The sequence below is a fragment of the Cotesia typhae genome, unplaced genomic scaffold (genome assembly GCF_013202065.1).
Source record: "Cotesia typhae breed Kobodo isofemale line unplaced genomic scaffold, CoteBio_Ctyphae contig_5, whole genome shotgun sequence".
Lineage (NCBI taxonomy): Eukaryota > Metazoa > Arthropoda > Insecta > Hymenoptera > Braconidae > Cotesia > Cotesia typhae.
The window spans coordinates 6444361-6458648 of NW_027423757.1; the positions used below are offsets into that span (position 1 = coordinate 6444361).

The 14288-nt window shown below is 29.4% G+C and overlaps 1 protein-coding gene across 2 annotated transcripts in view; it reads right to left on the reverse strand.

The window, feature by feature from the left end:
* LOC141530884 (cell surface glycoprotein MUC18) overlaps positions 1-14288 on the reverse strand; it is a 124020-nt gene that overhangs the window by 60776 nt on the left and 48956 nt on the right. For both annotated transcript variants that reach the window (XM_074248264.1, XM_074248265.1), the window contains one exon: positions 2143-2253. In XM_074248264.1, the coding sequence (XP_074104365.1) occupies positions 2143-2253 (111 nt within the window). The remainder of the gene's footprint in view (positions 1-2142; positions 2254-14288) is intronic.

Sequence of the window (14288 nt, forward strand, 5' to 3'; positions counted from 1 at the left end):
TCCATTTAGAGCCTCTGGGCACACTCAAGACGAAGGAGTATACTATGTTGGCTAGACGAAGACGATAATAGAGTAAAGAGTTTGCTTTTGCTTTTTCGTAGGCTCCTCATGGCGCGAACCATTGCACCATACACTACATTTTTCTGGACGTGCGCCAATTTGATACGCATTTTTTTTTCTTATTTTTTTATAAGTTCTTGTTTTCATTTATCAATTGTTTTTTCTTACAAGAATCCATCTCCTATGCTTACAAGTGATCTTTTTCAAGAAATTGCGAGCTAAGAGTTACCCCCACTTGTTTCCGGTATACGGTCCAAAGAGTTACCGGAGCCAATAGTAAATAAAACAGCCAAATGATACTTGAACGAATTTTCCATCGAGTTTTAAGTGTTTACCCTCCGATTAAACACCCTCACATAAGTATGTATATTTGCTTACTAACTTATTCTAGTAGCAATCATTACTAATGAATATTTAATGTTGTTTGCATGGCGTAAAATTTACGGCTCAAGAGATTCTTATTATTGCAAAAGAAAAATTAAAAAGGTTTAAATGATGGCCTTTAGAGTCAACTGATTTCAAATTTTTTTTCGTAAGTGCTCAAATAGTATTGTAGTTTGGATTTCGTATCTATAGTATTACATGTTATAGACACTTACTATGCATTGATGTGGTACCTTCGACATCAAACCCGCTGATACAATATCTACACTAATCTGGTAGAAACGATCCCTTTTTCTGAAAATGTTTTTTATAAACATTATCAATTTACTCCAATAATAAAAGATAGCTAACTATCGAATAAAATTCTGATGAGTTGGTGAACATGTTATTTTAAAAACCGAAATTTATGCTATAAGGGGATTCCATGCCAAATCGACCATTTTTGGCTCCGACCCTTCTCGATTTTTCTGAAATTTCGGTATCTTTCTTTATCCTATTGAAAACGATTTTCAGAATGTTTTCAAATTTTTTTACCCAACCAAAATAAAATTAAGAGTTGGAATGCCCCATACAAATACTGTACTATACACAGTCAAAAATGTTAATCAGAATAATAAAATAGCTTCCCAATTTCAAAAAAAAATAAAAAGTTTTGTTTATTTTTGATTAAATTTTGTTAATACTGAAAACAACAGACATGAGTTTTATTATTTTCAAATGAAAAAAAAAAAAAAATTATAATTTAATCGTGAACTGCCAAAAGCACGAAATATTTTCGATATTCATAAATTATAATCACATGATTATCAAATACATACAATGTTTAATCTTCTTTGATACATAAATTTTTTTATTTCATCGATAAAATACATAATTTAACTTTTAAACCTTATATATAATCTGTACTATCAGAACAATATCACAGTTTTTTGTTTATTACAGACACTATCTTTGTGTGTGCTCATACCGAAATAATATCAACATAAATATGAGTCTGTATATATAAGTACGCAACTTTGTTGCAGGTCACATTAATACCTGCTATAAATATCGTGCTTTAATCTGATAAAAATTTTCTTTTTATGACCATTCATGCGTTACTAAATGTAAACGCGGAATCCGTGAATACGAATAAAATTTTCAGATTATACTTTTTAATCAAATAAAAGACTGAAATAAAAAAAATTAAAATTATTCAACTACACTAAATTAGTTATTTATTAAGCTTTTTCCTACCTGAATACAAAGGATTAATTTTTTTCTTTCATTACGTTTGTAATTTTTTATCTCAAAGAAAGAACACTCGGAATGTGTTGTAAATTTTATTGTGAAAGAAAATTATTTTCCACTGTTATTTATTTTGTAATTATTAATTTTTTTCACTTATCATACGCAAAATTTTCTACAATTAAAAAAACAACTTTTTCAAAAATTTAATTCTCCATTTTTTCACCTCATCTTATTGATAAATACAAGTAATTGTCTGACTCAAAACTCAAGATATTCTCTCATGGAATTTCAATTGAATGCTTATCGACCTATAACTGTTTTTTTAATAGATGAAAAAAATATCCAAATTCAGGGAAAATTTTATGCTTTACAAACAATAAATAAAGAATAAAGTTAATGTCTTTACATGAATGGAATTAATCAATTATCGACAACAATGCATCATTTTGAATATAATATTCCACTTACCTCCACGAACCTCGCAGACTAGAGTGAGGTTAGTTCCTTCGGCATGTGCCACCAACAGCTTGCTCATGTCACGACGCTTCGTGTCGTAGATTATTGGTTTTGACGGTGGCACTAGAACATATAAGATTTAAAAAAAAAATGAAAATAAACATACAAATTTGATAGATAAAAATAAAAACATGTCTACGTCGGGGAAGTTATTTTCATTTTTCTTTACTTGTGTTTATATTCGTAATCATATTTGCCTACAACAATGTAAATATTTACATATTGACATTTTCCTATAAAGTCATAGTCTTTTGAGTACAAAACACAGGCATAGAGATAACGATAAATAATAAAAGTAAGTTCCCTCTGAAAAAATACACAAATATCCATCCGAGATATAGAAGTTGTTTTATACAGTCGGAATATGTCTATATCTAGTCTATATTATATATTCTATATTGTACATTTCTAAGATCTTGTTGTCTATTGTATTGGTTGATGTTCGATAGCGGTATCATATATAAAATAGAATACAGCTTCACGTTTCTTCATTGAATTCAAGTAACATGTCCCGGTAAATTCGATAAATGTAACGAGATGAATAAAAAATGTTTTTTTAAAATATAAAATATCTTTTTCTCATATGTTTATGTATATGTTTTTTATACACATGTAATAATATTAAAGCACAAGGGTATATTTATACATATGTATAATAAAGCTCGTTTGTGCTTGCCACCTGTGTGACACACTCTATAGTATAGTACAGCATCTCCATGTCAGACTGAAAGAGCAACTTACTGCTATATGATAGCAATAAATGTGTCTGCATGAGTGCACCGGGTAAAAAAGGGTACACGAACTTATATTATGGCTACTATATAGACTCTAAGAAACATATATGAAAGAGGTAGAAACTCATAAGTTTCCTCTTGATAGTTCTCTGCAAAATGGTTTTCTACCCACTACCGCTTTCTTATCTTGTCAGCTATATATACATCCAGAAACGACGCACAAACTGATATGACATAGCACCGTTGTATACATGGATAAACTTAAATGTTGAAAATAAATCTCGAATCATGAATTATTTTTTTATTGATACATTTCAGTACTCAATCGGTTGTGACACAGAACGCCACTAAATACGCATGACTTCATGGAAATATTTATTTCCTTTCACCGAATTATTATTTAAATTTTCGTCTGTTATTTTTAAAATATAGTGGTCTAAATGCAGAGGGGTATTTTTTGATTTTTATTAATCAGAAAAAAATTGGAAGTGAAAAAAAAATTTTAATTCAGTCAATTTTTAGAGAAATTTAAGTAAAAAGAAAATGTTAGTTGATAATTTGTCGATTAAACTTATAATTTTTTTAACTTAAAATAATTTTTACTTTATAAATTAATAGATCAAGCTTTCTTCTCTAGTAACGAGACGATTAAGCCATCATGCGCTCTCCATCAGAGATTTCGACACTACCTTTTGTTGAAAAACTATGTATGGGTATATCAAACCACATCAATAAATATAAAAAATTATATATGGATATATCAGGCCAAATCAGACAATTTTAGGACGATTAAAAAAAAACGTTCCGTTGAAACATACATTAAAAATATAAATATTGAACTAAAGTATGTCCATGCTATAAAAATAAAAGAAAAATCCTCTTTTTGAGTTGAATAAATATTTAATACTTATAGTCGGGTTTTCAACAAAAAATGTTATGATTTAAGATGTAAAAATTGCACAATGTTGGTAGAAATTACGTAATTTTTCTTACTGTGTATGTCATTTGTTATGATAATGGCGTTTGAATTTTATCTCTGTAGAGCACGGCGCAAGCTGTGATTTTAATAATAAAAAATTTGTTAGTTGGGAATAGTGTGTTTGCCTCTATGGTTTGCAGATGAAATGTATGAGAGTTATACATACATAACATATGTACTTATACTTATTAATACATACATGGAAGTTATGTACTTTTATAGCTGTACTTGTATATATGTGTTTGCGTATTCTAAAATCTCAAGCTGCATCATCTCATTTTCTTTTTTTATTGTGACCTATTTTTATTTTTACTCTTTTAGTTTATTGTATACTTGTTTTTTTTTTAATCAATTTTTTAGAAAGTTGAATAAATCAGTACCAATAAAAAAAACATGAATCGCGAAATTTTATGGATTAAAGGCTTTATTGATAATAAACAAATATTTAATACGATTGCAATATTTCGAACGTCTTTAGTATATAATAAATAATTGGAGATTAAATAGAGAGGGCTTAAATTTGTGCAGTAATTATTTGTGGAGATAAAATGATGATAAATATATACGTGTGGTGGTTTGGCTCCGCTATACCAGATGGCACGAACATCATGCACCTCTCACAAGTATTCATTCTTATGCTTGTCAATATTAGTTATTTATGTACCTTGGGCGAGCCATGCGCCAATATGGTCAAGGTGATAAATATTTTCAGCAGGGATAGTATAAGGCCGATCGGGCCGAGGCTTTATATCCCTGCTGCAAATAATATGGCAGACGTACGCGGGTTTTTACGTACAAGGGATACTCAATTTATAAATAAATAGCGTACGACGCCATAACCCTTTAATCCTCTAAATAAAAATACACGAAAATCTTGACGTTAGTCATAGGTGCGCTTTTTATTAAAATGACAGTTTAAACGTAAGCTATTCGGCTGTATAGAGATTGGTGACACATGCGTGACATTGCCTTTGACTGTATAAAGTTCTATACAGCCCAGTAAATACTGGCGCGTACGCATTTTATTTACAAATTGAGTGTTCTCTGCACGTAAAAACCCCTATACGTCCACCTAGGACGAAAAGAACAATTTCCATCTCCTACTTCAGAGGTGTACTGGGCTGTATGTACGAAACACCTCACCCCTACATATTGCCTTTTTCTTTCACTCCTTTTTTTATCATCTTTCTCGCTTTCAAAGTGTTTCGCGACTATATCTTAGTAGTTGACTACAAATCATAATTAATTCAATTGACAATACAGTCGTACACTAACATTAAATATATTTATATAGATCTACAGGGGTAGAATAGTACTCGGTAAAATTAATTTTCATTACTTAATCACTGCTTTTGACTAATTGATTATTTAGTTTAACTGTAAATGCAGTAATAGTATATTACCATATCAATCAAAGTAATAAAACATTTTTGGAATTAGGTAAATATAATGAATAAATCGAAACATAATTCCGAAATCGGCTATTCACACATGCTTTCATAATGTATAATTCAAACAAATTTATACTTTATCATAGTAATTATTTAATGATTGATATATCTCGTATAGCCTTAAACAAAATAGAGCTTATATTTAAATTAAAATGATAAACTGATAATTGAACATTTTTTACTCATTACTACTCTTTAATACTAATACTTTAATACTCTCAATACTACTCTTTAATATTGATCGATGTATTAACTGGTAAATTATTCACTTTTCTTCACATGTGCTTTAATATACAATTTTTTGATGCTAACATTTATTTTTCATTCCGTTATTACTCGTTAAAATTGTTGGCAATAAGTGCCACGAATAAAACAATTACCCCAGAGCAAATAAAACATAGTTCATTAAAATACACCATTGTGCTCGTGTATTATGTTTTGAGTTATCCATCAATAACGGAAAATAAGGTCAGTGGTGATATTAAAATAAAAATGAGAACATTTGTTTGTTATCAATATTTTTTTGAATTTATACTATAAAAAATCGGGAAATAAAATAATCAACCGAAAATTATTGAATAGTACCGATTGAATGTACTTCATACAATGTAAAATTTATAACTTCGTAATTATAGACGTTAAATATCATTTAAAAAAAAAAAAAAAAAATTCAATTGAACAGCTGAATAATGCATCTACTAAAATAAGTTTTAAAACTTTTATTGAAAATTCAGTTCTATTCAAAATCAAGAGAGATTACGCACGACAATATTTTACATATAGTTAACTGACCTGTATATAAAAATTAGCATATGTCAAAACATATTTACAAAGTTTACTCAACAGCTTGTCACTGTATTTTTAAACAAGATATTTCTGTAGTGAATAACTTTGTTGTATATCCATTTATTTTATTTTTCGTAGCGCTGTGGAATTTCAATATTCCTACGAAAAACAGTAGAGAGTAGCCCCACGTACACTCAATGTCGGATCTCGTTGAGCACAATACGTTTTGGCACGTGATGGTGCACACACATCGTTGTGCTCATACTCATGCCTGTCTATCTATCTATCTATCGAGTCGGCTAAAATATGCCTTTCCTGGCAAGTATCGACGAGCACTTCCCACTGCGATTATTCATTCTTAACCAAAATCTACCCTATTGGCAACTATTGATCTTCTAAACTCGTAAAACTGAAAAGTGTTTCTACTTTATTTAATGTGCCTGAAGATCTCTTAACTACTTTTTTTTACCGATAAAAACAAACATTCAAATTCATTTATTTACTTACCATTCGACTATCTATGTAACATTCTTCCATTTATAACCCGTTCATTTATAAACTCGATAAGGTCAGAAATAGTGATATCAGGCTGGGTATATAAATATAAAAAAATAATTCACTGTAATTTTTTTTTATTTTTTAAAACATCAATTCAAATGTATTAAAAACAAAAATTTCATTAATTTAACATTAACATCAGTGTTAAATAAGTTCTTAAGGAAAGACAAGAAATCATTTTTAATTTAGAATTTTAAATTCAACTCTCTTGTAAGAAAACAGTTCAAGGACCATGCGCAATCTATCAGAAATTTAGAAAACTACCTTCGATATAAAAATCATATATAAGCATATATATGATCATATCAAAAATTATAGATAGACATCAGAAAATTTTTTAAGGAATTTTATACCTCAAATAAGACAATAAAATAATTCCAGTTTCTTAAAGTTTTAATATTAAGGTCGTACTTTCAGCTGTGAAACTTTAGAGGCAGTTATTGGGGAAAATTATATGATACGTTATGTTTCAAACAAGATGTCTAGTAGACAGATTAAAAACAGTCGCCTACGGTTATGATACATCTACAACAGAATGCGTTATAACCTCAGGGTCATATGAATTATGAATGTGTCATAAACTTTCTGAATTTTCAAATTTTTTTATAATAAACAATGTAAATAAAAATAGTCATAATCTTGATAAGTTATTCATGAATTTTATTCGTTTAACTGAAAAAGTTTCATAATTTTTTAATTTGTTAATTTATTTATTGTAAATAAAAAATACTTATTAGCGTTCTTAATAAAAGCTTTTTCAAAATCTAAAAAATAATTTCTTTCCATTATCCATTCATAATTAATTGTTATCTTATAAAATTAATTTCACCCGAAGATAGTTGTTTTTTTTTCTGAAAAGTTAGTCGTTTAAAAATGAGATTTTTTATCTTAAAGATTCGTAGTTCGTATTCTATTTCCTCTATTCTAGTTAGTACTAAAGATTTAAGATAATAAAATTTTTCTTATGGTAATGCATCGTTGAAGTATGAAAATGAAAAAAGTATTTGATGTGGGCATTAAAAGTGTATATTTATTAAAATTTTAAACAAGATAATTCCAGGTGGTTTAGCAGAATGCAATATGCAATAACGTATGCATGTAATGATCCCATAAAATTTTCTGAAAGAACAGTAATGTGTCAGCAGCAGGAGTAGCAGGAGCAAAAACAAAGGTGCTGTGTATAGCTTAAAGCCAGAATGGAATGAATATTGGAATATACGTTAAATCGTAAAACCGGTACCGGAAGTGGAGGAAGGAAAGTGGTTTAATCGATGAACAGCAATCACCAATGGATTGCCATTTTCTCAAATAGTGTCTCCTAGCGACAACGTGTAAACCGATCGAGCGCAGGCATTGCAACGCTAGTGAGGTATATAAGGCTTGCTGAACCGAAGAAAATATATTGCTAATAGGGTTGCAACACGGCCCGTTAGCTAAGAGTAATGTTTTACCACATCGGCACACATTAAGCCACTTAAACAAGTTTACGTGGTCCAAGCTCAATTGTGTTTCTCTTTAAGTCTAAATGAAATTTACTAACTTTTATATGTACACACATTTATATCCATCTAGATTACTCCACTCAATTATTAACTTACTCTTGCTTAACATTAAATACTCTACGCTGTGTGGGTAATCTCTTGATTTCTATTCTGCTACCGGCAGTAAACACCCGCGGCTTACACTTCGGAAAAGTTATAAAAATAAAATATCTCATTATTTTTTTTCTTATTCGTTCTAGAAGATAGGAAAAAAAGAGGATTCTGTATAAAAATTGTAGTGCCTTGTTTACGGTGAAATAAACTAGAAGTCAATCAACATTCTGTGCAGCCTCTTCTCACGTGGATTAACGATTGTACTCTTCTTGGTTGTTCATGGTTCGTGGTTCATGATGGCAACAACGTATGTAGGTTACAAAAACGTATTCTTGGTGTCTGTGTTTTGTATCATTCAAGTCCAGTCACGTTTCAAAGAAGGCTGAGGGATGAGATCTCATATAATACACTCTCTCTACTCCAAATGTCTTCCTTCCGAGACCTCTACACTCTTTTAATAGTGTTAAAACTTTGTACTGTTTACAATATTACTATAAAAAATACCAGATATAATATTGTACCAGATAAAGTTTAGATTGAGTTTTATTCAGCTGCACTCGGATAAGGATAATAAATTTATTTATTTATTTTTTTTTTTTTTGGAAATCACTCAATTTATGATTAATTTGATAGAAATTTTCAACCATAAAAAATTTATAGAATTCATTAGTGCAATTTTAAGTGCTTAGATATGGAATTAGCCTAATTTTTTTTCTCCAAAAATTCTTAAGATTCGCAAAAATATCGGAACATTAAATTTTTTAGTTAAAATTTTTCACTGAAGCCCAAAATGTTCGTTTTTATATCAAGAATTATTTTTCTTATCTCAATGATTAAATTATAAATGAATTGAAAAGTCCACTAACCAAAAGCAAACCTGAAACAATTTGTCACTTGGTTCAATTTCACAGTCACTGCAGCTAAGGAATATTCGACAATGCATGAATTCAAAGAGAAAAAGGTATCTTTCTGAACAGGCGTGGTTAAATTGATAAGAATGGATTATTTATTATTGGCAATGGGCTAAAAAAGACAGCGAACCGATAAAAATAAAAATAAATATTTTTTCTTTTTCCGCATAGTTTGATAAACGAATCTCATACGTGGTGGATCACGGTGAGTAATTGCAGTGTGAGAAGTTAGATCCAACGATGAAAGACGTAGTTGAAAGATGCCAGCTGTATATGAAGAAAGACGATATACCGTACCAAAGACAGAGTTGAGCGAGTTAGGTGGTAGGTGATGTATAAGCTTGGAAGCAGTAACAGCACCACCAGATAGACGATAGACACTGTTTCACCGAGGAAGAGGAAGATGGAGAGAGAGAAAGAGAGAAAGAGAAATGATGGGGGTACTATGGTACGGAGAGATAGCGTAACCAGGGAAGAACCATTTGTCATCGGATCTTCCACGAGGATGATCTTCTTCAAACGGTAAAAGCCATCGTCTGGAAATGATCGGGTGCGGTAAAGCTTCTTGGTGCTCGTCTTACCAAGACTTGGATGCTCCGCTTATTCTGGTCCTACTGGCGGTGCTTACCACTACGGGTTTGGATTATAATAGCGAAAAGGACGATAATAGAAAAGGGAATAAGACGAGGAAAATGACGTAAAAGAACAAGTAGGTGTCTGAATGGACAGATGGATAGTAGATGGTTGAATGTAGAATGTAAAACGGATAATATTCTCCATCAAAATCCAGGTTTACTGTGGAACGTTGCACAGACCATAACACACACCACTTCTGTCTGATGTGTCCTACTACTAGTCAGCACGTCCTTTTGTTGAACGAGCTTGTGGCATATGGATTTACTCACTCTTATATACTACACCATCCAACCACTTCCGACTATTCACTTTCCGGTGTAAGGACTTTTTTTCATCAACTACCGCTGAGAATGATATTCAATACTGGCGTATTGCACCGACTACCGCGATTACAATGACGACGGAAAGCCAGTCAAAACATTTCTTCTCAACACACTGCGTATCATCTCAATTTATTGAATTTCCAATTGTATATGCTGCATTTTCTGTTTTTAATACTCCTCGTGTCAAAGACCTCTGCATAGCTATTCAAATATATCGATGATATATGCTATTTCAATATTAAAGCCAATACTACTTTTGTATTCCGTTGCCAATAAGTAACGATAATGAAACGTGCAGGAGTTTGTTGGGGCTAAATAATCGATTTAAAATAAAGTTGACATTTTTGTTTTGATAGTGTTATTGTAGTCACATATGCTCAACAAAATTTAACAAATGGTTTTTTTATATAAATGATAAAGTGTCTGATTTCATTGAAATATAGTCTCCGTGAAAAAATTTTCTGATATAGGCAATGTCTATACATCGCTTGATCTCATGATATACTGCCATATCAAGCTATTTGTAAAAATATAAAATAACTTATTGTAATTTTTGCATTTTTTATTTTTCCTGAAATATTTCTTCTTTATCTCCGTTGGAAATTTTCAACACTACCATTGGTCGAAAAATTATATTTTTTCAATATACTTTTTTATTTACAATTTATTCAAGTCCCTCGGAGTGGATTAATCTATACGATGGAGTTATTTTGAAATGAATTTCTTTCCCGTTAATCAGCTAATGGAACTGTTATGTCGAAAACACAACTAAAATTTAATTATTTTTATCCTAGCCGTTAGGCTAATAGATAAGGATCTGAAGCTTTATGGGAAGGGGTTGAAGTTATAATATAAGAAAATGAATTCAATTTAATAAATATATTATAAAATTATCATACAAAGATTTGAACTATTAAAACAAACATAAAAATCTCAATTAAGAACTTACTTAAATGAACACTTATGTAAAGAAACTTACCGTTTCTTTACATAATTGAAATTGACTTTACTAACAATTGTTTTTTTTTTAATCTGACGCGTGGTTTCATTGAAACTTATAAAAACTTTTTCGATGTTAACACTAGGACGTCAGGACAACGAGAGATATTTTTGTTGAAAATCGTAAAGGTGTCGAATTTTAGGGCGTTACTTATTTTTACTAGATGGGAGAAATAATGTCCAATTATTTTTCTATTTCCTTGAGCCCTTGCCCTCTCTCTTAGATTTTTCTATAATGTTGCATGAGTCCCCTCTACTTGGGTCAGAGTACAATATCGCTTCTCCTTTATTCTTATGCTCTATTATACATCTATGTGTTTGTGTATACGTAAGCGCATTTATGCATAGACAAAGGCATACATGTGTACTATTTTACATTAAATTATTTACTGTGACCAAATTTTTATATTAAATTAGTTAGATAAAAATTAATTTGTTCATAGATTACAAATTATCATTAGTTTCTTAGATCTAAATTTTTCTTTTTATTTAAGTCGTTATTTTATTCGAAAATAAAAGAAAACCTTTATTTATTTTTTTTTTTGTTTAAACTTAAATTATAGTTATTAAATTTTGTTCTTTAAATTATCAACATATATTTTTTTTTCTGTTGATACTAGAATTATCATAACATTCCTTTTATTTTTTTTTATCATTATTTACTTTTATTTTATTTAAACTATTGTTTATATATACATTTATTTTGTTATCGAAAACTTCTATTTCGGATCTCGACAAAGTTTAAAATTCCATTAGGGTATTTGTTCAGGCTCAAATCCCTTAGTATGGTCAGGCCCAACTAAAACTAAATTTTTCAAATAAGTTTCTTTTGAAAATACTATTGATAAATTTGAAGATAACAAAAATTTAAAAATAAAATAAATGTATGTAATTAGTTGTAAGAACATAAAACTATTTATGAATAATTAAACTCCATTTGTTATAAAATAAAAATGTCGGACGCTGAGTCCGACATAACAGAACTTAGGTCTGAATTTTTTCACCTTACTCTCAAAATATTGTCAAAGAAATAGGAAGAGTGCATCGAATGGATATAAATGGAAATTTAAAACCTTGGACATTTTAAGGCTTGATGTAGTGTGCTGAGATTCTTTTTACGACTTCACAGAGTTTCGTAAAATTCTCCGGGTTTTTTCTTCCCATTCTTATAAAACTAAGTAAAGTGTGTTTCCACCTCACTGTATATAATAGAGTGACTTTTGCTTCAACTGCAAAATCTCACCTCAGCTTGTAAGAGCAGCTGTCTTCTTATTCTCGTGAGCTTAGATGCAAGTGTGTATGAATGTAAATATATGTTTATATTATATATATATATATATATATATATATATATATATATATATATATATATATATATATATATATATATATATATATATATATATATATATATATATGTATATATGTACATTGTGAGAAAATCTTCGAGTGTGTAATAGTCATACCTAGCTGTCGTTTGACTTAAGTTTTAGTACTTTGATTTTCAGTAAATATTATTATTACATTTATTAAAGTACATAAGAAGAAAAAAAACGCTGAAGATTAAAAAACTTTTTTATGAAATTACATCCAATAACTATATGAATTTATTTAATTAAAGGCAATAACCTGTAAAAGTTGAAAAGTCAAAATTTGATATGAATTTAATCTTTTTGTTTATCTCAAACTGCTGTTTTTTTTATAAATGTACTTTTCCTAATTATTTTTGTTTTCATGTTTTTAAAAAAATTTTTCAATATGTACATTTATGATCAAATCTATCAATTTATATTTTTTTGAAAGATAGAGTTTAAAATCTTCGATAGAGGGTGCATGATGGCTGATTAATCTCCTTACAAGAGAGTCAAGATTCAAAATAAAAATCGTTTTTTAAAATTTTCTAATAAATCAATTTTCATTTAATTAACCTATTTGAAGGTCATGTAAACTATAATTAATGTATATTAATTATAACACAATCTATTTTTGCAACAGAAATTGTCTTAGTTACAATTACGAAAATTTCCATTTTGTTGAAGATTAACCGCTAACTTTTGACTTTATTTCTTGATGTTTTAATCATAATTCTCCTCAGAGCAGTTTCTTGAGCCTTCACCGATTTAAGCGAGGCTTTTGATGTGGCAAACCACTAGAATCTGACACGGCAACCCAAAAACACTGGTAAGCTATCGTGATTTATCTACTAAGAAAGTCTTTGTTGTGTTTGATAGAGATACTAAAAATAAAAGAAAATTGACAGCTAAAAAAATAATAATAACAACAATAAGAAAGGCACTAAAAAGTGTTAAACGTTTTTAATTTTTAATAAATTTTTTAGGGAAGTCAAAAATTAAAATTCGATTGTGATCTAGTGAATTTTATATGAAAAAAAAGTATTTTTGTAGAATAATCAATAAAAATTTAATTTAACTATTGAATTAATTTATAAAAGCGAGGATTTAACCTGGAAAATATAAATAAAGCTCAGTCATTAAATCATAAAATGAGATTAAATTTTCTTGAAGAGGTATTAAATGTAATGCATTAAACTCTAAAGCTTGATAAGCTTACTGATTGATATATTAATATTATTTCCACACGAATTTTCATGTACGAAGAAATAATCGCTTATAATCCGAAAAAATATCAACAATGACAAACCAAAATTTTTATTTTTATCTGCAAACTTTTTTCCGTTGCCTAATCTTGCGCCGAGTTGATTTCTGGTTGGAAGTAATCGAGCATCAAAAGCGAACGCAGAATGGGAATTCAAGTCTGTAGAAACTGACAAATGGAAATGGGAAACGGAACCGGAAAATCCTGCTCTATTCCTTCTGCCTCAGAGAACGAAACGACTTGTTCTTTATTTCTTTTCATTTTCTTCATTTTTGTTCCATATATTTTTGAGACGTCGTATAAGTATCATTGTAACGATTAAGAGTTTTGCATGAAACATGTTATTCTTAAAGCTCCACAGTACTCATAATATATAACTACGATCGAGAATTATTTATGGAGTAAATAAGCTACAGGCATAAACTACGTAACTATTGAATATATTTTATTCGGCATATGTAGGATCTACTATTTGTCGAGTAGGTTTATTAAATATACAAGTTTAATTTA